This window comes from Scyliorhinus canicula, chromosome 2 (assembly GCF_902713615.1).
Source record: "Scyliorhinus canicula chromosome 2, sScyCan1.1, whole genome shotgun sequence".
Classification (NCBI taxonomy): Eukaryota; Metazoa; Chordata; class Chondrichthyes; order Carcharhiniformes; family Scyliorhinidae; genus Scyliorhinus; species Scyliorhinus canicula.
The window spans coordinates 146,187,598-146,212,555 of record NC_052147.1 but is presented as its reverse complement, the minus strand read 5'-3'; the positions used below and the strand labels follow the sequence as shown (position 1 = coordinate 146,212,555).

Sequence of the window (24,958 nt, the reverse complement as noted above, 5' to 3'; positions counted from 1 at the left end):
GGTGGCCATTTTGCTGAGTACAAAAACGGGGTTTGTAGGTGCGAAGGAAATGCGGGACCCGGGTGGGAGATACGTGACAGTGGGCAGGGTGCTGGAGGGGATGCCAGAGGTGCTAGTGAATATATACATACCAAATTGGGATGATGTGGGGTTTGTGAGGGGGTTGCTGCGAGCGATTCCGGACTTGGCCACACATCAGTTGATTATGGGAGGGGACTTTAATTGTGTGCTGGAGCCGAGGGTGGATGGATCAAGCCCCAGGTCAATCAGAAGGCTCTTGATGGCGAAGGAGCTGCGAGGGTCTTTGGAAAGGATGGGTATGGTGGACCCGTGGAGATTTAAGAACCCCGGGGAGAGGGAGTACTCCTTCTTCCCACGTGTATAAGGTATACTCTGGAGTGATATGCATTAACAAGTGCATGTGCAAATATGTATAGCCTCCGACCAATAGGTGTCAGGAAAGTAGAAGCACGTGACACAGTAGCCTGGTATTAACATTTCTCGATCCAACAGAAAATACCAAGATTTAAACAGGTGCATCAAAGGATGGTCTAGGTGCAGTATTGCTGCAACAAAGAAATGGTAGTAATTGGAAACCAGTATCATATGCTTCAAGATCTATGACGGAAACTGAATGATGTTATGCAGAAATGGAAAGAGTGTAAAGGGCTAGTGAATGGTTTGGAGAAAATCCAGAGCTACATGTATCATCTACCTGTGTTAATCCTTGTGTCTGAATAAAGCTCATAGTCTTACAGTTGAAGTAGATGCTTTATTTGTATGAGTTAATTCTCTCTCCAGCGCTTATACGCTGTTACATCTGAGTTGCCATCTGTGCTCTGCTCACTAGCTGCCGTTCCTGTGAAGAGTGCCTCTGACTTCATGTACATCTCCCGTGCTCCCTCTAGTGATTGCTTAGTTGTATTGCAGTTACGTTGACCCATTGTATATATACACAGATATGCAGATCACTACATCCCCCCTTTTTTCTTTTACATATTTTCTGTACAGTGTTAAAAAAATTGTACAAAACAACTGGATTACTTATGATATGCATATCTGTACAAGTGGTGATGATATTGGTTATTATGCAAAGCCAATTAATATTTATGAGTCCAATCTTCATAAAACATTTATGAGTCCAAACTTAATGAATTTGTTTGGTTGAGTTTTTTTTCTGTTGTTGACGTGGTGATATTGATATTGTAACTTTGTTGTGAATTTCATCAGTGTTCTTGTGTTTTAAGTAACCAACAAGTCATCATGAGGTGTTTGAATGATTGAACCACTGATGTTGACTGACGTGAACTTGTTTCTGTACTTGTGGTATAGATTTAGTGTGTTGAAAGCTGGTGTGCTTGTTTGTTCTAGAGCAAATGTGAATTAGTGAGATTTGTTGTCATGCCATAGTATGTTTGTATTCTTGTCATTGTTTTGGTGTGTGCTGTTGCATTGTCCTTCATGTGCAGAGTTGTGCCATGTTGTACAGGTCGGTGTTTCATTGTTGTTGTTTCTGTTGTTTCTGTCTTTGTTGTTTTTGTTGCTGTTCTTGTTGTTTTTGTCATGCTTATTGTTTCTGTTTTGTGTTGTTTTCTTTGTTGTTCTTGTTGTTTTGTTGTGCTTGTTGTTACTGTTGTTGTCTTGGTTATGCTATTTGGTGTTGTTTTTGTTGTTCTTGTAGTTTTTGTTGTTCTGCTTGAAGTTTTTGTTGTTGTTCTTGTTGTACTTCTTGTTGTTGCTGCTGTTGTTCTTATTTCTGCTGTGCTTCATGTGGTTTTTGTTGTTCTTGTTGCGCTCAATGACTGTTACGTGTGGATAATTTGAGTCATTCTCCAAGTTATTGGTGTCAGTGCCTGCTGTTTCATTGAGCGTTTCTCCTTGAGGATTGTGAGAATGATCTGATGTGGCATTGATATTGGTGACATCAGTCATTTGTGATGGATTTGATTCCTCTTCTTTCCTTCCTTGGTGCTTCTCTTCTGGAGTCAAAATCTTCAAGATTTAATTTTCTTGTGAGTAGTTTAGAGTGGATAAGGTTTCAATTGACGTAGTCTCACTGGACTCATGAGTAGCTCTGCTCTGATTGTTGAGTGCTTCTGTACAGATGAGCTGAGATCTGTCAGCCTCGCTGTGTTCCTGCATATCCTGTATGTCGATTGTGATTGCATTGTCACTTGTCTCCATGCAGTGGGTAGACTTACATTGTCTTCTTGTTGATTATGTATGCTTGGTAGACTTTCATAGTCTGCTTCTGGTTGCTCAGATACGGTGGGTAGACCTTCATGGTCTTGATCATGCATGGCGTTCACTATGGAGTCTTTAATTGCTTCCATTTTGGAGTCTGTCAACTAGCTCTCTGTGGAGGCTTGCATCGCTCTCTCTGTGGAATCTTTCATCGCTCTCTGTGTGGAGTCATGCAGTGTACTCTCTGTGGAGTCGATCTGTGCTCTCTCAACAGAGTCGGTCAGTACTCATTGTGTGGCATCGTGTTCTTCTTGGGTATTTGGCAGGTTGCCATCATCCAATGTATCGACGACCTGCCATTGCATCATGGTATTGGATTCATCGACCATGAGTAGAGTCGTGTTGAGCTTTGTAACCTTTGCAATGTTGCTGATGCTATGATTTGCATTTCTGAATAACTCGGCCTTGTCCGAGTAGTATTTTTCGATAAACAAATCATCTTTTTTTGTTCTCGGATTTGTAATTGTTCTCTTCTTTGGTTTTGGATTTGTCATTGTGCTCTTCACTTTGGGTGGTGCAGACTGCTTGTTCCAGGGTGTTCTGAAAGATTTTCAACTGCTGGTAGAAGTTCAGGAAATGTTGTGCCTTTTGAGGTTGAATTTGTTGGTTTTGTGCCTTTAAGAGTCTTGTTTGTGATTTTCGGGCATTTCTTCTTTAAGTGGGCGTGGTCTGAGTCATTAGACATCATGACACTCATGACGTAAACCGTAGGAATCGATTGCGCATGCGCAAATCGATGTTCCTTTACCGTGCGCTTTCTTGTGAACTGCGCTTGCGCATGTGCAAATCTATCTTTGGACCGTGCGCTCTTTTTGACCAACTGCGCATGTGCGATTTGCGCATGCACAGATCCGTTGTCGAACTGTACGGTCATTTCGTTCAACTGCGCATGTGCAGATTTATCGACGAACGGTGCTCGATCTTATGCTGACTGCGCATGCGCAGACCCAGATTTGCGTCTTTTGTTCCCCGGGCAGTTTAAAATGTGCTCAGACGCCATTTTAACTTCTTCAGATCCGTGGAGAACATTATTGGCATTTTTACTTGTTAAAAAGTTATTTTTTTCTTGCGATCTGCACTTTCACTGGCAATTTCCAGCATTAACCCTTTCTGTTCTGGTAATGATTGTTTGAGTTTCACATCACTCATTCCCTGTGCAATTTGGTCTCCATGCATTGAATGTCTTAAGGCAGCATTGTTACTGGTGTTACAGTGATCTTCACATTTTTTTAGTATTACTTCTAATTTGGTGTTGTCTTAACCTTTCAAGTATTTAAAGCCGTTATAGATTTCTCTAGCTTCATGTGCTGCTAGGAGCAGTGCTATTTTCTTTTCTTCTAAGGCTGTTCTCAAATCATTACATATGATATATATTTCGAGCATTTGTTTAAAACTTTTCCATCTATGACTTAAATTACCGGTTGTTTTCAGCTGTGGTGGAGTTCCAACGAGTTTCATCGAATCAGTGAAATCTCCCCACATCGAATGTCCAGTACGAGTTTTCTTGTCGCTTCAATCTTTCTGTGTCTGCATCTTGTGTAATCTTATAGTCAGCGTTCTGAAGTCTTCTGGCACCATGTGTTATTCATTGTGTCTGAATAAAGCTCGTAGTCTTACAGTTGAAGTGGGTGCTTTATTTGTATGAGTTCATTCTCTCTCCAGCTCTTATACTATGTTACATCTGAGCTGCCTGACTGTGTCCTGCTCAGCTGCCGTTCCTGTGAAGAGTGCTTCTGACTACCTGTCTGTCTGTATTTATACATCTCCTGAGCACCCTCTAGTGATTGCTTAGTTGTACTGCATTTACGTTGACCCCTTGTATATATACACAGATATGCAGATCACTCCACTACCTACGTTCATTGTCGAGACAGATCATGGACCGTTGATTGCAATAATCAAGAAGAATCTCAAGGAGATGTTCCCTCGTATTTAACGTCTGATGGTGAAACTTCAGAGATAAGACTTTGAATTAATCTATGCACCTGGTAAGCACATTGTGGTAGCAGATACATTGTTTAGAGTTACAACAGCACATGATGACGGCTCCACTGGCGAGGATCTGCAGGTTCATGTAGATATGATTACTGAAACAGTACCAGTGTCGGATGCAAAGTCAACACTGATTGTTGAAGAAACAGAGAAGGATGAATACACAATCTCAACAATGGGTAGCCGAAAGATTCATGTTCTAAATATCATCACATACGATCAGAGCTAAGTGTAGCAAATGGTTTGTTACTGAGGCAAGAGAGAATCGTAATTCCACAGTTTCTGCACAAGGAGTTGCTACAAAAGATCCACGAGGGTCACCTTGGAATCGAGAAATGCAAGGGAAGAGCGTGAGATACTGTATATTGGCCGGGAATAAACAAAGACATGCAGAAGATGTTGCAAAAGTGTACCACTTGTCAACTATATCAATATCGACAAGCAAAGGAACCGATGAAAATAGGTGAAATTCTGTCAATTCCTTGACAAAAGGTTGGAATAGGCTTATTGTACCTTGATGGTAAAGAATATTTGGTAGTGGTAGATTATTACTCAAATTATCCAGAGATAGCACAATTATCTCGCACATCAGTAAATTGTGTAATCATGCATACAAAAGCAACATTTGCATGACATGGAATGCCAAAGGTAGTAATGGGTGATAATGGATTATATTTCAACAGTACAGAATGGCAGGAATTTTCACAGCAATATGATTTTAAGCATGTAACGTCAGGTACAATGGGGGCGATTCTCCGCACCCGTGAAATATCGCAAAATTGTTGTAAAAAACGGGCGCATTTTACGACGGTCGGGAAGGGTCCATTTCCCGACGTATTCACTTCCGGGAAATGGGCTAGTAACGCGGCCGCGTCAATCACGTGCGCGATGACAACGGAACGCGGCGACGACATGATCATGCCCACGTGACGCCGCCCGACGCCGTAAAAAGGCGCGGGCGAGCACAGAATCTGTAGGCCATGATGTCGGAGCCCAGGAGAGCTGCACCTCGTTTTGTGGAGGCCGATGTGGATACGCTGCTCGATGCTGTCGAGCAGAGGAGGGGCATCATCCGCCCGCGGAGAGGGCATCGCCACCCTGCCAGCGCGGTACGCCAGGCCTGGCGTGAGGTGGCTGCTGCCGTCAGTGCTGTGGGGCAGACCCCTCGCTCTGCAGAGCAGTGCCGAAAAAAGCTTCACGACCTCACCAGGGCTGCCAGGGTAAGTGCCAAGAAGGTGCCCCCTGGTCACAACCATCCCTCCCCCCCTTTACTTAATCACACACCTCCCCCCCTGGCACGGGGGGTGGAGGGGGATTGGGGCAGAGTTATTTGAGGGTGGTCCACAAAGTTGTCACAGACCCAGCGCTCTGGCCCCGTGGAGAGATGCAATGGTCTTATTACAACTTGACCCCCAAACTGTGCCAGTATCTGAACGGACTGCTGATACCTGCCGTATTGTAATGATCTACCTATGTACCCTCCCCCAACAGGCCAAGTCCGCTCACAGCACCCGTGAACGGCACAGGACTGGAGGGGGTTCGCCCAACCTGCACCCCCTCACCACCTTTGAGCAGAGGGCACTGGACCTTGTTGGGGGGTCTGCCACCCGGGATGTCGCGCTATGCGAGGTTGGCGGAGCTGCAACAAGTGAGACAACCCTCCTTGACAAACACCCACCCCTCCCCCATCCTCTGTCCCTTCACACACCCTGCCCACTGGGATACCTCCCCCATCCTCTGTCCCTTCACACACCCTGCCCACTGGGATACCTCCCCCATCCTCTGTCCCTTCACACACCCTGCCCACTGGGATACCTCCCCCATCCTCTGTCCCTTCACACGCTGCCCACTGGGACCGTCCAGCGGCCTGCCGAGCAAATCTAAATAACCCGTCTCATTCTCTTCCCTAGGACGTGATGCCGAATGACCAGGGCCGTCTGGCTGCAGATGGACACAGGCATCTGCCGCCACCTCACCCGGGGCTGCACGACAGAGGGTGCCTGATCAGCGGGGAGCCCCATCCTCTCCAACCCAATCTGCGGATCAGGACGCCCAGAGGGTGGCGAGACTACAAGCCACGGAAATGGCCAGCGATAACCCTCCGGACTCTGAGCGGCCCGACACCATAGAGGAGGCGCTAAATTGCGACAACATCGGGCTTGCGGCACTGCTATCTCCCACAACATCCATCATCCCAGAGACACTCACCCCGGCGGGCCTATTTAGTGTTGAGTCTCCTGGGTCACAGTCTGGTTCGCACATCACAGCTGAGCAGGTACAGCAGGTGGAGGTCGGAGCAACCGAGGGCCCGGACTCGCGGAGGCCAGACCAGGCCCAGGATGCAGCTGGCTCCCAGACGTTTTTGGAGTTCCTGGGGTTTTTCAACCCACCCGCACAGCCGATGCCTCAAAAAACCCAGGGAAACAATGACGGGATGAGGGCTGTCTTCCAGACTCTGCAGACGCTTTTAAAGGAGTCGAACTGCATCCACGAGCAGGGAGTGGTGCCGCTCTTGGCAGTGACCCAGTCCGACACCGCACGGATGGCATCCGCGGTGGAGGCAATGGGTCAGGTGATGCAAGGCGTTGGGGTTAATGTGCACGCGTCATCCTCGGCCCTGGACAGGGTTGCCCTCTCACGGGCAGCAATGTGCCAGAGGCAAAACGACATTGCCGGCGCCCTGCAGGCCTTGGCCCAGTCTCGCCAGGTCATTGGCCAGTCGCAGCAGTCAGTCGCCGAGAGCATCAACACATGTGCTGGATGGCGTCGTGCACACACAGGTTGAGGTCGCACAGTCTCTGGCGGGAATGTCTAACTCCCTGGACTCCGTGTCTGCAAACCTTCGGATCCTGTTGGATACCGTTGCAGGCCTCCAGGACTGGCAGCGCCAGGTGTCGGTGGTGCGACGGGGCACCTCCCCGCTCGCACCTCTGTCCCAAAGTGAGGCCCGGGGGCCACCGGGCTCCCCGAGGGAGGAGGAGGTTTCGGGGTCCGTCCCATTAAGGCCATCACGGGACGTCCCGGAATTCTCGGCCTCCCCCCGTCCCATCCCTGGTGCATCGGGTGGGCAGCAGGCAGAGCAGGGTGGCACAATGTCACCCGAGACGCCCGCAGAGCAGCCTGGCCCATCAAGGCCGGGTCGCCCCAGGAAACGCTTGGCCAAGGAGAAACGAGTCGGGCGGGGCGATTCGCAGCAATCCTCCTCCACTCCTGCTGTATCATCTGGGGAGTCACGTAGATGTAGTGTTAGGGCCCGTAAAGCAACTAAGATAGACACTGAGTGAGTTGGCACGGGTGAAGGACACAGTTTATTTGTAGGGGCTAGGGCACCTGTAAATAATTGTTAACATTAAACGCACTGTTCCACCTTACTTGTAATACCGTGTGATTGTTCCACAGCCACAGGAATCGTGATGGTGACCGAGTGTCGCTGGGGTTGACGAGCTGTGAAACTTCGGTGCCGGGTGTGCAGTCCCTGCCCCTCCCCCCACCCCCTCCCACAGCTAGCCCACGCGGGCACGTGAATGTCAGTGACGATCTCAGCGGCCACCAAGGTGGATGGTTCAGCTATTGCCATGGATCAGACTCTCTCTAACGATTCTGAGCTCACAGCTCTTCGCAGAGCGAGCTGTCATCATTCCACATGACACTGATCACACCCGCTGACACAGCCATCAATGTTGTGCCATACCGTCTGGACCCAGTGGTAAGGGTGATGTCGAAGTGGAGCAGTGTACACTGAAAGGGGGTTGGGAGGGGGGGGGGTTGTGGTGGTGGAAGTTGTGTGTTGACCCTCTGCACGACTAGCGATGCAGGTGGTGGTTTGGTGTTCAGCGGGGAGGTCACATGCGATGCGTGAACCGTGCTGCCACCAAAGCGTCGCGTGCCCGCCGTCCTCGCCAGGTCTGTCGTGCCGCCTCCTGGACATCACCAGCACCTGGGTCGTGTCTGCGTGCTGTGCCTGCCACTCCGCCAGCCTCCTCCTCCTCCTCCTCCTCCTCCTCCTCCTCTTCCTCTGTGCTGGCACCACTGCCACTGGCTTCTCCCTCCGCCTCCTGCAGCAGGTCATCTCCCCTCTGCATCGCGATGTTGTGCAGCGCACAGCAGACCACAACAATGCGAGCGACCCTGTCGGCCTGGTACTGCAGGGCCCCTCCGGAGCGGTCCAGGCACCTGAATCTCATCTTCAGGAGGCCAAGGCAGCGCTCCACCACACCCCTGGTTGCTGCATGGGCCTCGTTGTATCGTGTTTCCGCATTGGTCTGAGGCCTCCGTATAGGCATCATCAGCCAAGACCTCAGCGGATAACCCCTGTCGCCTAGCAACCAGCCCCTCAGCCAGGGGGGACGTCCCTCAAACATCGCAGGGATGAACGGCTGCGCCAGTATGTAGGAGTCATGCACACTCCCTGGGAACCTTGCAGAGACATTCATGATCCTCATGTGGGGGGTCGCATACCACCTGGATATTCATGGAGTATGTCCCCCTTCTGTTTGTGAACACGTCCCTGTCCCCTGCAGGCGGGCGCATGGGGACGTGAACACAATCGATTGCCCCTGCACCCTCGGTATCCCGGCCACTCTGGCAAATCCACGAGCTCATGAGTCTTGACTTGCTTGGTCCTCGGGAAAGGTGATGTAGCGGTCCGCGATGGCATGGAGGGCGTCGGTCACATCCCGGATGCACCTGTGCACCGATGACTGGGAGATCCCGGAGAGGTCCCCGCTCGGAAACTGGAAGGAGCCGGTAGCATAGAAGTTAAGAGCGACCGTCACCTTGATGGCAACCGGGATCGCGTGTCCTCCCCCCGTTCCACGTGGGGCGAGGTGCGCCACGAGGTGACAGATATGTATCACCGTCTGCCTACTCAGCCGGAGTCTCCTCCTGCAGGTGATGTCCGTCATTGTTAGGAAAGAGACCCGGACACAGTACACCCTCGGCCTTGGTCGTCGCCTCTGGCGCCGTGGCTGCATCCTCACTCTCTCCTCTTCCTCTTCCTCCTCCTCCTCCTCCCCATGCTGCTCGACGACTGGCAACTCCTCGGCCCTTCCCTCTGCTGCTGCAGCTGGCCCTGCATCCACTGCGGGTTGTGGCTGTGGATGCTGCTGCATCGCCAAATGCAGTACAGCGGCCCCAACCACTGCGCAGAACATAGCCGTTCTGCTCGCAGACATTGTGCTAACCTACAGAAGGGTGGTAGGAGGCAGAGAAACGGGACATGTTAGACGGAGGTTAGTCGACAACTCGGCAGCCGCCAGCCACGGGATACCTGTGTGTCCCGGTGGCCTGGTCGCGCTGCTGACACGCGGTCAGCCTAACCCCTGGTCACTTTCTGCATCCAACGGCCAGTAAACTATGTCCTCCTCACGGGTGTGTCAGTGGCCTGTGTCCGTAAGCCACAGGGGAACCAGCGGCCTTGTCCTTGTGACCGGCACACCATGGCATGCTGGCAGACATTTTGTTACGGGGTTGGACGGCTCACTCGCTCACTCTCTCCCTACCCCCCCCACTCCCACTCCCCCACTCCCCCCTCAGTCTCCCCCACTCCCCCCTCAGTCTCCCCCACTCCCCCCTCAGTCTCCCCCACTCCCCCCTCAGTCTCCCCCACTGCCCCCTCCATCTCCCCCACTCCCCCCCTCCGTCTCCCCCACTGCCCTCTCCGTCTCCCCCACTCCCCCCCTCCGTCTCCCCCACTGCCCTCTCCATCTCCCCCACTCCACCCCCTCCATCTCCCCCACTCCCCCCCTCCATCTCTCATTGTTGTGGTCTGCTGTGCGCTGCACAACATCGCGATGCAGAGGGGAAATGACCTGCTGCAGGAGGCGGAGGGAGAAGCCAGTGGCAGTGGTGTCAGCACAGAGAAAGAGGAGGAGGAGGAGGAGGAGGAGGAGGAGGAGGAGGAGGAGGCTGGCGGAGTGGCAGGCACAGCACGCAGACACGACCCAGGTGCTGGTGTGTGAAGGGACAGAGGATGGGGGAGGTGTCCAAGTGGGCAGGGTGTGTGAAGGGACAGAGGATGGGGGAGGGGTGGGTGTTTGTCAAGGAGGGTTGTCTCACTTGTTGTAGCCCCGCCAACCTCGCATAGCGCGAAATCCCGGGTGGCAGACCCCCCAACAATGTCCAGTGCCCTCTGCTCAAAGGTGGTGAGGGGGTGCAGGTTGGGTGAACCCCCTCCAGTCCTGTGCCGTTCACGGGTGTTGTGAGCGGACTTGTCCTGTTGGGGGAGGGTACATAGGTAGATCATTACAATACGGCAGGTATCAGCAGTCCGTTCAGATACTGGCACAGTTTGGGGGTCAAGTTGTCATAAGACGATTGCATCTCTCCACGGGGCCAGAGCGCTGGGTCTGTGACAACTTTGTGAACCACCCTCAAATAACTCTGCCCCAATTCCCCTCCACCCCCCATGCCAGGGGGGGTGGGTGATTAAGTAAAGGGGGGGGAGGGATGGTTGTGACCAGGGGGCACCTTCTTGGCACTTACCCTGGCAGCCCTGGTGAGGTCGTGAAGCTTTTTTCGGCACTGCTCTGCAGAGTGATGGGTCTGCCCCACAGCACTGACGGCAGCAGCCACCTCACGCCAGGCCTGGCGTACCGCGCTGGCAGGTTGGCGGTGCCCTCTACGCGGGCAGATGATGCCCCTCCTCTGCTCGACAGCATCGAGCAGCGTATCCACATCGGCCTCCACAAAACGAGGTGCAGCTCTCCTGGGCTCCGACATCATGGCCTACAGATTCTTTGCTCGCCCGCGCCTTTTTACGGCGTCGGGCGGCGTCACGTGGGCATGATTGTGTCGTCACCGTGTTCCGTCGTCATCGTGCACGTGATTGACGCGGCCGCGTTACTAGCCCATTTCCCGAAAGTGAATACGTCGGGAAATGGACCCTTCCCGACGTATTCACCCGTTTTTTACGACAATTTTGCGATTTTCCGCGGGTGCTGAGAATCGCCCCCCATATGTTTTCTTCAAAATTTCAAGGAAAAGGATGTAGTGATATGAAAAGGATGTAGTGATATGAAAAGGATGTAGTGATATGCAGCATGGTAGCATGGTGGTTAGCATAAATGCTTCACAGCTCCAGAATCCCAGGTTCGATTCCCGGCTGGGTCACTGTCTGTGCGGAGTCTGCACGTCCTCCCCGTGTGTGCGTGGGTTTTCTCCGGGTGCTCCGGTTTCCTCCCACAGTCCAAAGATGTGCGGGTTAGGTGGATTGGCCATGCTAAATTGCCCGTAGTGTCCTAAAAAAAGTAAGGTTAAGGGGGGGGTTGTTGGGTTACTGGTATAGGGTGGATACGTGGGTTTGAGTAGGGTGATCATTGCTCGACACAACATCGAGGGCCGAAGGGCCTGTTCTGTGCTGTACTGTTCTATGTTCTAACAAGTGTATGTGTAAATATGTATAGCCTCCTACCAGTAGGCGTCAGGCAAGTAGTAGCATGTGACACTGTAGCCCGGGGAGTCTGGAGGAGAAACCATTTTGGTCAGTCGGGTTTATATTAATTCCAGTTTTATAGCATTACTTTCCCACCCGCAGTTCATTATACAATAATAAAATTAACTAGTTCTGAACTAAATGTCCTTCTGTACGCCGAGTCAGCAATTGTCTTTGTACAAGAACAAAACATGATACCAGGAGTGGTCAAAAACTAAAAGATCACAAGTGTAAATATTTGAAGGGCACAGTCTTCAAATTTGGTGATACAGTGCTACAAAGAAAACATGGAACATCGAAGTTAATGGCAATCTTCTTGACCAGGAAAAAAAATCTCTGAAAATGCAACACCAGTGCAAACAGAAGATGGATAGTTCAAAAACTCCAAAACAACTTCCAGAAACTGGTAATGTTGATGGCAATGGCGTGCATTTAAACAACAGTTTACACTGTATGTAGCAGCTCGCGGATTTCAGGCGCAGCAGATGAAAGAAAGATAGCGTTGTTGCTTATGGTAGCAAGCCTTCAGGCGATTGAGATTGAGAGCACCTTAGTTGAACAAGAGGGTGATAGTTAAAGCTCAAAGTTGTCCTAAAAAAATTTGATGAGCATTGCTCGCTGAAAAAGATTGAAACTTTTGAGCGATATATGTTTAGAATGTGCACCCAGAAGATGGGTGAGTCCTTTGATAGCTACCTTACTGATCTCAAGTTAAAAGCACAAACATGTAATTTTGTGACTTTAAAATCCACAATGATTTAGGATAAAATTGACTTTGGAGTAAATGATGATCAGGTGCGTCTCGTATGGGAGAATGAGCTTCAGTTAGAAGATGCGATTAACATTTGCCATTTAACATTTGATTAACACTGGCTGTGCGACATGCCAGCACATGAGAAAGGGAGGTACAGGTCAGGGAAAAATAAAAAAAGAGAGTGGAATATTATGAGGAATTGTACAGGGCTGATTAAGTGGGGTGAAGATGGGGAAATTGGGCAGTTCTTGGATGGGCTGGAATTTCTACGGTTGGATGAGGAGAGGAGGCAGGCGCCAGAGGAGCTTCTAGGTCTAAGGGAGTTCATGGAAAGCATAAGGGGGATGAAGTCAGAGATGGTCTCAAGGTCGGACGGTTACCAGGCAGAATTTTATGAGGAATTTGCAGCGTAAATGTCACAACACCTACTGGGGGTATTTAGCGAGGCGCTGGAGAAGGGGGAGCTGCTGGAGATGATGACACAGAGCGATTATGCTAACACCAAAGAAAGGGAAGGATCCATTAGAATGTGGGTCGTTCAGTCCTGTATCGCTGTTGAATACGGACATGAAAGTGCTGGCTTAAGTTAGTGGCGGGTAGGATGGTAAGATGTGTTCCGTGGTTGTTTGTAGAGGATCAAATTAGCTCCATGAAGGGCAGGCAATGTTTGAGTAATATTAGACTGTTATTGAATGTGATCATGACCCTGCCGCAGGGAGGTAGTGGTGTCCAAAGACGGAGAGAAGGCCTTTGATCGGGTGGAGTGGCGGTACCTGTTCGAGGTCATTATCAAGTATGTGGCATGAGTGCGTATGTTGTAAGTGAAATGAAAATCGCTTATTGTCACGAGTAGGCTTCAATGAAGTTACTGTGAAAAGCCCCTAGTCGCCACATTCCGGTGCCTGTCCGGGGAGGCTGGTACCCCAGTGGCGAGTGTACGGACCAATTAGGTGAGCTCACAGAGTTTCAGGTTGCATAGGGGAGTGATGCAGGGGTGTCCGTTGTCACCACTGCTGTTTGCGCCAGTGATAGGGCCCTTGGCGATGGTCCTTAGGTGGTCAGCAGAGTGGCTGGGGATTTGGAGGAGGAGTAGAGAGCAACGGTGTCCTGGGTTTTATTGTTTCACCTCGCTCAGTGTAGAAAGCATTTTGAATTATTGAAATAATATGTACAGCATTATTAACAATGATGGCGGTCTATTTATTGTTCAATACAGCAAGAGAAAAAAAACCAGGCAGATGTGAGTCTTCAACAGGATGAACCTGCAACTTCAAGGCAAAATGCGCTGTCTGACACAGAGCTAACAACAGAAAGAGAATTCATCATGTCACTGGCATCTTATCAGGTTATTATTGAACTGCCCAAATCTGGGGCATACTTAATGAAGCAAACAATTGAAATGAATGAATGACAAGAACTCAGTGATGTTGAAGGGTGGGGATTTGTGTGCCTTTGTGATTTTGTACATGCACAGTGCAATAGAGTTTCTTCGGATCCTGGGTGTTTTGTTTTGGAGCTTTTCTTGGACATGAGGATGGAGGTCCTCTTTCAGTCCAAAATCCTTTCCCCACCCTCCAGAAAAACACTGGATGGGGTCAACAGGCCAGGAGCAAGTTGGGTAGAGATTGCTGGGGAAGGGGTTAGCGTGGCTTGCAGGTGTCAATGAATATTTATGTTCCACCACTATATCTGATCATTTATGTCGCTCTAATTTTTTACTGTGGTTTGACCTTTACTGCATTCTCCCATTTATTTTAACTTTAGAATTATATTATTTTCAGCAGATCTCCGCTTTCTTTACTATTTTGAAGTCTTATTCACAATGCTATTTATCCTTTCTGTTCAGATCCACTGATGCATCTCCTTCCTGCCCCAGTTTAGGTGCCACGGACTCATGAAATGGATCCCCTCTTTCCTAAACCTATCTCTCGGACACACAATCATCCTTCTGGTCTTCCTAAACCACCTCCCTCAGATGTAGAGTTTCTCTAGTTCACACTCAACTTCAGTGACCCCGAGCTGGAGTGACCCAAGGCAGCAACATTTGACGCAGCCATGGCAATATGCCCATATGTATCAAGACCTGGGCAATATTCAGGCTTGGCCTGACAAGTGGCAAGTAACATTTGTGCCATGCAAGTGCCAGGCTATGGCCATCTCCAACAAGAGAGATCAACCATCTCCCTTTGATATCCATTGGTATTACCATTGTTTAATACTCCACTGTCAATATCCTGGGGATCACCATTGACCAGAAACTGAAGTGGACCAGCAATATAAATACTATGACTACAAGCGTAAGTTAGAGGCAGGAATTCTGCAGTGAGTAATTCACCTCCTGGCTCCACAAAGTCTGTCCACCACCAATAAGGCACAAGTCAGGAATGAGATGGAATACTTCGAACAATAATATGTAAACCATACAGAACAAAGCAGCCCACTTGCTTCGGCATTTTGCCCACAATATCCAACTTCGAAGTAGAGTAGCAGTTGTGTGTACCATCTACAAGATGTGCTGCAGTACATTACAAACCTGCAACTTCTAGAGGGATGAGCATAGCAGATACATGGGAACACCACCACCTGCATGTTCTCCTCCAAGCCACTCACCATCCAGACTTAGAAATATATCAACGTTCCTTCACTGTCACTGGGTCAAAATCCTGGAGCTCTTTCCCGAACAGTACTGTGGGAATGTATGCGCCACATGTACCGCAGTGGTTCCATAGAACCCGGATAATGCAGAAGAAGACCATTCGGCCCATCCAAGTCTGCACCCACCCTCCCAAAAAACACACTCCCTAGGCCACACTCCTCCACCCTATCCCTGTAATGTTAACTAACCTGCATATTTTTGGACACTTAAGGAGCAATTTCTTTTTAGCATAGCCAATCCACCTAATCTGGACATCTTTGGACTCAAGGAGTAAACAGGAGCGCCTGAAAAATGGTGCCCCCCTTTGGCCACCTCGTGTGCCCTGAACCACCCCCGTACAGTGCCCCCAGTTCCTGATAGAGTCTCCAAGACTGTGGCGGTGATGGACTAAGTCCACAGCCACCATGCCGAGTTCCCAATGGCAAGAGACCATGAGAGACCCACGCTGTCAGGAACTCGGCCATGATGTGGAGATGCCGGCATTGGACTAGGGTGGGTACAGTAAGAAGTCGTACAACTCCAGGTTAAAGTCCAACTGGCTTGTTTAGAATCACTAGCTTTCGGAGCACAGTTCCTTCCGCAGGTGAATGAAGAGGCGGGTTCCAGAAACATGTATATAGACAAAGTTAATGATGTAAGATGATACTTTGAATGTGAGTCTTTGCAGGTAATTGAGACTTTATAGGTCCAGATGGAGCAACTGCAGAGAGGGATAAACACAGGCCTTCAGGACGCGTGACAATGCAGAATCACCGAGCAGACACTTATAGCCAAGTTCCGCACACATGAGTACGGCCTCAACTGGAACCTTGGATTCATGTTGCATTGCATTCAACCCCCCCCCCCCCCCCCCCCCCCCCCCCCAAAATCCGGCCTGAGTTTGTGAACTCCTACCAACTGTCCTGGCTTAAGACAACTCACACCTCTTTAACCTGTATTTATCCCTCTCTCCAGTGATTTGGCCCCCACAGCCTTCATGGCAAAGAGTTCCACAGATTCACCAACCTCTGGCTGAAGAAATTCCTCCTCATCTCTGTTTTAAAGGATCAGCCATTTAGTCAGAGATTGTGCCCTCTGGTTCTAGTTTTTTCTATGAGTGGAAACATCCTCTCCACGTCTACTCTATCCAGGCCTCGCAGTATCCTATAAGTTTCTTGAAGATCCACCCTCATCCTTCTAAACTCCAACGAGTACAGACCAGAGTCCACAACCTTTCCTCATACCTCTTCATTCCAGCGATCATTCTTGTGAACTTCCTCTGGACCCTTTCCAAGGCCAGCACAGCTTTCCTTAGATATGGGCCCAAAACTGCTCACAATATTCCAAATGGGGTCTGACCAGAGCCTTATACAGCCTCAGATGTATATCCCTCTCGGCATGAATGCTAGCATTGCATTTTCCTTCCTAACTGCCAACTGAACCTGCACGTTAACCTTAAGAGAATCGTGAACAAGGACTCCCAAATCCCTTTGTACTTCTGATTTCCGAAGCATCTCCCCATTTAGAAAATTGTCTATGCCTCCATTTCTCCTTCCAAAGTTCATAACCTCACACTTTTCCACATTGTATTCCATCTGACACTTCTTTGCCCACTCTCCTAGTCCTTCTGCAGCCTGCCTGCATCCTCAATACCACCTGCCCCTCTACAGATCTTTGTGTCATCTGCATACTTGGCAACAGTGCCTTCAGTTCCTTCTTCCAGATCATTAATATATGTTGTGAAACGTTGTGGTCCCAGAACCAACCGCTGAGGCACACCACTAGTCACCGGCTGCCATCCTGAAAAATACCTCTTTATTCTATGATTCCCACTCTCTGCCTTCTGCAGTCAGCCAATCCTCTATCCATGTCCGGATCTTATCCTTCACACCATGGGCTCTGAACTTATTTAACAGTCTCCTATTCGGCACCTTGTCAAAGGCCTTCTGGAAATCTAAATAAATCATGTCCACTGGTTCTCCTTTGTCTAACTTCCTTGTTACTTCCTCAAAGAACTCGATAACATATTTGTCAGACATGGCTGCCCCTTGATGAAGCCGTGCTGACTCAGTTTTATTTTATCAGCACTTCCAAGTACTTCGAGATCACATCTTTAATAATGGACTCTAAAATCCTACCAATGACCAAAGTCAGGCTAACCGGTCTATAATTTCCCGTCTTCTGCCTCCCTCCATTCTTAAACAACGGTGTTACATTAGTCACTTTCCAGTCCTCTGGGACCGTTCCTGCCTCCAGTGAAACCTGAAAGATCACCACCTCAGCTCCCTCTTTTAGAACCCTGGGGTGTAGTCCATACGGTCCAGGTGACTTATCCACCTTCAGACCTTTCAGTTTCCCCAGAACCTTCTCCTTAGTGATTGTTACTGCATTCACTCTGCCCCCTGATTCTCCTGGAGCTCTGGCATATCAGTGGTGTCTTCCACCATGAAGACTGATGCAAAGTAACTATTCAGTTTCTCTGCCGTTTCTTTGTTGCCTATTATTACTCCTCCAGCCACATTTTCCAGTGGTCCAATGTCTATTTTTACCTCTCTCTTACTGTTGTCAAGTGAGAGTACCTTTAAGAAATGGGTATTTAAGAAATGTACCTTTAAGAAATGGATGTTTATCAGTGATGTCAGAGTGTGGGTAGAGCTGAGCTGTCTGTCAGCTTTTTACTTTTGTTTTAGGCTATTTGCTGCAGGGTGTGTTTTAGTTTTGTTTTCAGTGTTGGAGCTGAAGCCAGACAGAGCAGGTGTACTGCTGATCTCTCTGCCTAAAAGACTATCTCTTGATCATTTGGTGAATTCAGAATTATAAATGTTCTCAGTAGTGAATGTAAACCTAATGTGCTTCTGTTAAAAGGTATTTTTTTTGTCTTCTGGATGTTGTTTTGGAAGTTATTAAGGATTACTTGGTGTTGTATTCTTTGGGGGTTGTATTTGAATTGATGGTTGCTAAGATCTTCACTGTATGTTTTCAAAAGGTTAACTTGAGTTCATAGAAGAAACATTGTTTTGCTTTAAAAAATACTTTTCCATTTCTGCTGTACCAGACCTGTAGAGTGGGCCATGTGCTCCCCATACCACAATCTAGTAAAAGTTGTGGGTCAGATGAACTCCATGATACACTTTAGGGTTCTCTAAACCCTGGCCCATAACACCTTCTATATATTGAAAAAAACTCTTCCTATCTTCCTTTATATTACTAGCTAGCTTGTATTCATATTTCATCTTATCCCCACTTATTGCTTTTTTAGTTGTCCTCTGCTCGCTTTTAAAGGCTTCCCAATTCTCTGGCTCCCACTGATCCTCACCACTTTGTATGCTTTTTCTTTTGCTTTTATGCTGTTCTTGACTTCCCTCGTCACCCATGGATACCTTGTCCTCCCCTTAGCATGTTTCCTTCGCCTTGGGATGAATTTCTGTTGGGTCTCCCGAATAACCCCCAAAAACTCCTGTCATTGCTGTTCCACTGTCTACCCGTTCAGCTCCTTTCCCAATCAACTCTGGCCAACTCCTCCCTCATGTCTTTGTAGTTACCCTTATTTAATTGTATTACCGTTACATCTGATTGCAGCTTCTCCCTCTCAAACTGCAGGGTAAATTCTATCATATTGTGGTTAATGCTCTCTCAGGGTTCCTTCACCTTATGTTCCCATCAAGTCTGCCTCATTACACATCACCAAATCCAGAATTGCCTGTTCCCTAGTGGGCTCTGCCACAAGCTGCTCCAAGAAAACATTTCTTCGACATTCCACAAATTTATTTTTGTGGGATCCACTACCAACCTGATTTTCCCAGTCCACCTGCATATTGAAGTCCCCCATGATTATTGTAATATTGCCTTTTTTACATGCCTTTTCTATCTCCTTCTGCCCCACATCCTGACTACTGCCTGGAGGCCTGACTATTACTCCCATCAGGGTCTTTTCACCTTTGCTATTCCTCAACTCTACCCACAGAGATTCTATGCCTTCTGATCCTATATTGGTCCTTGCTATTGATTTAACTTAATTCCTTACTCACAATGCAACCCCGTCCCCTTTTTCCATCTGCCTATCCTTTCGATAGGACACATACCCTTGTATATTTAGATCCCAGCCCCGATCCCCTTGCAGCCACGTCTCAGTGATTTCTATGTGCGCAACAAGCTCATTTACCTTGTTCCGTATACTGCACGCATTTAGGTACAACGCTCTCAGTCCTGCATTGACCACCTCCCTTCTCACACTTGTCATCTTTTTTGCTCTGCCTGAGGGTGGTGATGTTCTCACATATTTCCTCTTCAGTTATTACACCTTCTAAGCTAACATTCTGGTTCCCATCCCCCCGCCATATTCGTTTAAATCCTCCTGAGTGACTCTAGCAAACCTCCCAGCCAGGATATTAGTGTCCCTCCAGTTTAGATGTAACCCGTCCTTCTTGTACAGCTCCCACCTGCCCCAGAATAGATCCCAATGGTCCAGATATCTGAAACCCTCCCTCCTACACCACCAATTTAGCCACATGTTCAGCTGCACTATCCTCCTATTTATAGCCTCACTGGCACCTGGCACAGGGAGTAATCCTGAGATTACAACCCTAGAGGTCCTGTTTTTTAGCCCACTGCCTAACTCCCTGAACTCCTTCTCCAGGACTTCCTCACTCTTCCTGCCTATCTCGTTAGTACCTATGTGTCCTATGACCTCACCCTTCAGGACTTCTGTGTTCATTCAGAGACATCCTGGACCCTGGCACCAGGGAGGCAATGCAGCCCCATGTCTATCAACTGAATCTTCTGGTTGGAAAATCCAGGCCTTTTTTTCATTAATTGCAAGCAATAATATTTTTCTAGTGTTATGGGCCAGGGTTTAGAGAACCCTAAAGTGTATCATGGAGTTCACCTGACCCACAACTTTTACTAGATTGTGGTATGGGGAGCACATGGCCCACTCTACAGGAGTGGTACAGCAGAAATGGAAAAGTATTTTTTAAAGCAAAACAATGTTTATTCTATGAACTCAAGTTAACCTTTTAAAAACAAACAGTGAACATATTAGCAACCATTAATTCAAATACAACCCCCAAAGAATACAACACTAAGTAATCCTTAATAACTTCCATGAAAACATCCAGAAGACAGAAGAAACACCTTTTAACAGAAGCACATTATGTTTACATTCACTACTGAAAACATTTATAATTCTGAATTCACCAAATGATCAAGAGATAGTCTTTTCATGGCAGGGATCAACAGTACAACCGCTCTGTCCGGCTTCAGCTCCAACACTAAAAACAAAACTAAAACACACCCTGCAGCAAACAGCCGAAAACGAAAGTAAAAAGCTGACGGACAGCCCAGCTCCACCCACTCTCTGACATCACTGCAGTAATAAATACCCATTTCTTAAATGTACTCTTACTACAGATATTTATATACACACCCATTTATAAACACCCATTTCTTAAAGGCATGGTCACATGACACTAGAGATACATTACCACTTGGAGGTATAATATTAATTAGTTAATGCATTAGTTTCAATTGAAAGTAATGCTTCTTTATCATTTAGAGAAAAGATGGTGGCACTGTAGTGATGTCACTGAACTAGTGATCGGAACGCGCAGGCTGAATCCTCTAGTGGCATCGGAGCTGGTACAAAATAAATGTCATTAATAAATCGGGAATGAATGTTTCATCTCAGTAATGGTGACCACGAAACCCTTGTTGTTGTAAAAGCCCATCTGTTTCACTATTGTCCCTTCAGGAAAGGAAATCTGCCGTCCTTAATGATCTGGCCCACTGGGGACTCCAGACCCACAGCAATATGGTTGACTCTTGACTGCCTTTCTGAAATGGAGTGGCAGGCAACTTGGGATGGGCATCAAATGCTGGCCTTGCTTGCTGGCCATGTGGATGCCCACATCCCATGACAGAATTTAACAAAAAGATTCTATATTTTGTCCCAGTCCTCATTGGCATCAGTATACAAGTGATCTCAAAACTGACCCCATTAGTCATTTGACCCTTATATTTCTGTCTGACTAATAAATCATTTCTTGTATGAGGCATCTCTGAGTAACCTGGGGGAAGTAGATAGTCACCCAATCTCCAAAATTCTGAGCTTTCCCATGTTTTATTTTATAAATTTAAAGTACCCAAATCATTTTTTTCCAATTAAGGGGCAATTTAGCATGGCCAGTCCATCTATCCTGCATATTTTTGGGTAGTGGGGTGAGACCCACCCAGACACGTGGAGAATGTGTAAATTCCACACGGTCAGTGACCCAGAGCCGGCACTGAGCCCGGGTCCTCGGCGCCGTGAGGCAGCAGTGCTAGAGGTTTCTCATATCAACATGTCATTTTTTCCATTAACATACCTGCTTTCACCATTCTCAAGAAATTTAATGAAACAATTGATCAAAAGGTTCACTTGTTTGCATTTAGCATTCGTTGTCCAGTGAATGGTAACTCACTTGTGTAGGCAATCGTGAAAATTAAATGTGCCAATAGTTACCTTGGTTTCCTAAGTTACCATGCATAAATATTTTGCGATCTCAATCAGCAACCTTCTTTAGGACAAGAGGAAGTGCAGAGGACTAGAAAATGATTTGCAGCTTGCTAAAAAAACACATCTTTCTACTTTCAATACAGAAATATGCAGGAAGGCATCAAAGTTCGTATTCAAAACAAAGCTCTTCAATTGCATCATTTTTAAGTTTATCGAGTGACTCCGATAAAGATATAACTGCAGAAAACCACATAGATGCCTCAGATTCTCAGGTATCTACAGAACTACCCAAAGCCAGGGTGCATCCGGGTATGATAACCTTATCGTTACGTTACTGGGCTATTAATTGGGAGGTTTGGACCAATGATTGAATATACAAAATTAAATTCCTCCACAGCCATTGTGGAAATTAAATTCAGTTACTAAATACAACTGGAATAAAAAACTACTATGACAAATTGCAACCGTGCAGTGAGCAGATTGTAAAAAGTGCATCTGATTCACGAATGCCAATCAGAGAAGGAATCTCCCATCCTTACTCAGTCTGGCTTCCATGTGATCTCAAACCAGCAGCAATAGGGTTGACTGTCATCTAAATGGCCGAGCTCACTGCTCAATTGCATAGGAGTGGGCAAGAAGCTCTGGCTTTGCAAACGATGCTCACAACTCCTGAATAAATGAAAAGAAAAGACAGTGAAGTTAACCATGGAGAACGTGGCTGGCAGCTGAGGGAGGGCAGGTGGATGGTCACACGCACCCCAACCACTGCGGGTTCCCCGGCAGTGTGGGTAGATTCCATGGGAAATCCCATTAACTGCGGCAGGACCAGACGATCCTACCGCCGGCAATGGCGGGCCGTCTCCAGCCTCCAGGAAACACACCACGGGGAGGCCAGAGAATCTCGCAACTGGAAACAAGCTAACGGGATGATGTGCAGACTGCACACATCTGTTGTAATTGACTCAGGCAGCAGGCAATATTCATGCTACATTTGCATTATCAGGAGTCACTGTTAACAAGGTTAGATCCCTCCTCCTGGTCTGACTCAGTTCCTTTGGAAATCCTTTTGGCCATTGAACTGAAATTGTGCCCATCAATTTTGTCTAACCCACAACATAACTTATCGAGAGTAGCCAATTAATTTTTCCCTAATTTAGGGGCAATTTAGCATGGCCAATCCACCTACCCTGCCCAGTTTATTTTGAAAGTTTCTTTAACTCACTCATTGTAACTCCTCCTCCCGCCAATTACTTTGGTTTCAAAACAGACAGTTAAATCTAGTTGTGCTCTTGTTCCTTGTCTTCGAAGACCAACATTAAAGAGCCAACAAGGCCAGGCCCTGCCCCAATCAGAATCCCCTAAAACTACTACTGCCTGATCATTACTGAAATCGTTCTGTTTACGAATGCAGAAATTATTAACAGCAGCTGATCGCAAACCGCAATTAAAAACAGAAGAAGATGAAATATATTCAAGCTCAAAGAGTGATCTACTGTCTGATGAAGCCACAGACATCTCAATTCCTTTTACGGGTGAATTGCTTCCTCCAGAAATTTCTCTATTCATGGACACAAATGAAGACAGTGACCAGCTGGAAGAGGTCAGTGATGTGTATTGAGCGTTGAGGACAAGTATGTGGTGATTTATTACATAGAATCATAGAATCTGTACAGTGCAGAAGGAGGACATTTGGCCTATTGAGTATGCATCGACGCTCTTAATCCAGCATCCTATCTAGGCCCATTCCCCTACCTATCCCAGCAAGGGTGACTAGTGGTGTTCCACAGGGATCCGTGCTCGGACCACTGTTGTTTGTGATCTACATAAATGACCTGGAGGAAGGTGTAGGTGGTCTGATTACCAAGTTTGCAGATGATACTAAGATTGGTGGAGTTGCAGATAGCGAGGAGGACTGTCAGAGAATACAACAAAATATTGATAGATTCGAGAGTTGGGCAGAGAAATGGCAGATGGAGTTAAATCCAGGCAAATGCGAGGTGATGCATTTTGGAAGATCAAATTCAAGAGCGGACGATATGGTCAATGGAAGGGTCTTGGGGAAAATTGATGTACAGAGAGATCTGGGAGTTCAGGTCCATTGTACCCTGAAGGTGGCAACGCAGGTGGATAGAGTGGTCAAGAAGGCATACAGCATGCTTGCCTTCATTGGAAGGGGTATTGAGTACAAGAGTTGGCAGGACATGTTACAGTTGTATAGGACTTTGGTTTGGCCACATTTGGAATACTGCGTGCAGTTCTGGTTGCCACATTACCAGAAGGATGTGGATGCCTTGGAGAGGGTGCAGAGGAGGTTCACCAGGATGTTGCCTGGTATGGAGGGTGCTAGCTATGAAGAAAGGTTGAGTAGATTAGGATTGTTTTTGTTGGAAAGAAGGAGGTTGAGGGGGGACCTGATTGAGGTCTACAAAATTATGAGAGGTATGGACAGGGTGGATAGCAACAAGCTTTTCCCAAGAGTGGGGGTGTCAGTTACAAGGGGTCACGATTTCAAGGTGAGAGGGGGAAAGTTTAAGGGAGATGTGCATGGAAAGTTTTTTACGCAGAGGTTGGTGGGTGCCTGGAACGCTTTACCAGCGGAGGTGGTAGAGGCGGGCACGATAGCATAATTTAAGATGCATCTAGACAGGTATATGAACGGGCGGGAACAGAGGGAAGTAGACCTTGGAAAATAGGAGACAGGTTTAGATAAAGGATCTGGATCAGTGCAGGCTGGGAGGGCCGAAGGGCCTGTCCCTGTGCTGTAATTTTCTTTGTTCTTTGTTGTTCTGTTGATTCAGCAGAGGGCAGCAGAGCAGAGCTACTGATCAGCTGTTCTGGGGAAATTTGCATACGTGCAGTGCGTTCAGCCTAATTTGAAGGTGGTTTGTGGAGGGGCTGTTGAAAAGTGGTTTGTGGAGGGGCTTGTCGTGAAGGTGAGTGAGTGCCTTTAAATTTGCTTACCTTTCAGCGGGAGCAGGGTTTGAGGGAATATCAGGTAAGCTCTTCCTTTCTTTTTCTTTTATTTTACTTGTTTTTTTTAAATCGAGAGGTGATGTCAGGGAAGGCAGTACAATGCTCCTCCTGCAGAATGTTTGAGGTGAGGGACGCCGTCAGTGTCCCTGCTGATTTCATCTGTGGGAAGTGCACCCAACTCCAGCTCCTCAAAAACCGTGTTAGGGACCTGGAGCTTGAGCTGGATGAACTTCGGATCATTCGGTTGGCAGAGGGGGTCATAGATAGGAGCTTCAGGGAAGTAGTTACACCAAAGACTGGAGATAGATGGGTAACTGTAAGAGGGACTGGGAAGAAGCAGTCAGTGCAGGGACCCCCTGCGGTTGTTCCCCTGAGTAACAAGTATACCGTTTTGGATACTTGTGGGGGGGGGGGACTTACCAGGGGTAAGCCATG

General features: G+C 47.8%; 1 protein-coding gene across 1 annotated transcript in view; it reads left to right on the top strand.

Annotated features, from left to right (window-relative positions):
* LOC119959010 overlaps positions 1 to 24,958 on the top strand; it is a 316,096-nt gene that overhangs the window by 159,102 nt on the left and 132,036 nt on the right. The window contains exons 31-33 of the mRNA XM_038787558.1: positions 13,639 to 13,767; positions 21,694 to 21,822; positions 22,962 to 23,150. Coding sequence (XP_038643486.1) covers positions 13,639 to 13,767; positions 21,694 to 21,822; positions 22,962 to 23,150 — 447 coding nt within the window. The remainder of the gene's footprint in view (positions 1 to 13,638; positions 13,768 to 21,693; positions 21,823 to 22,961; positions 23,151 to 24,958) is intronic.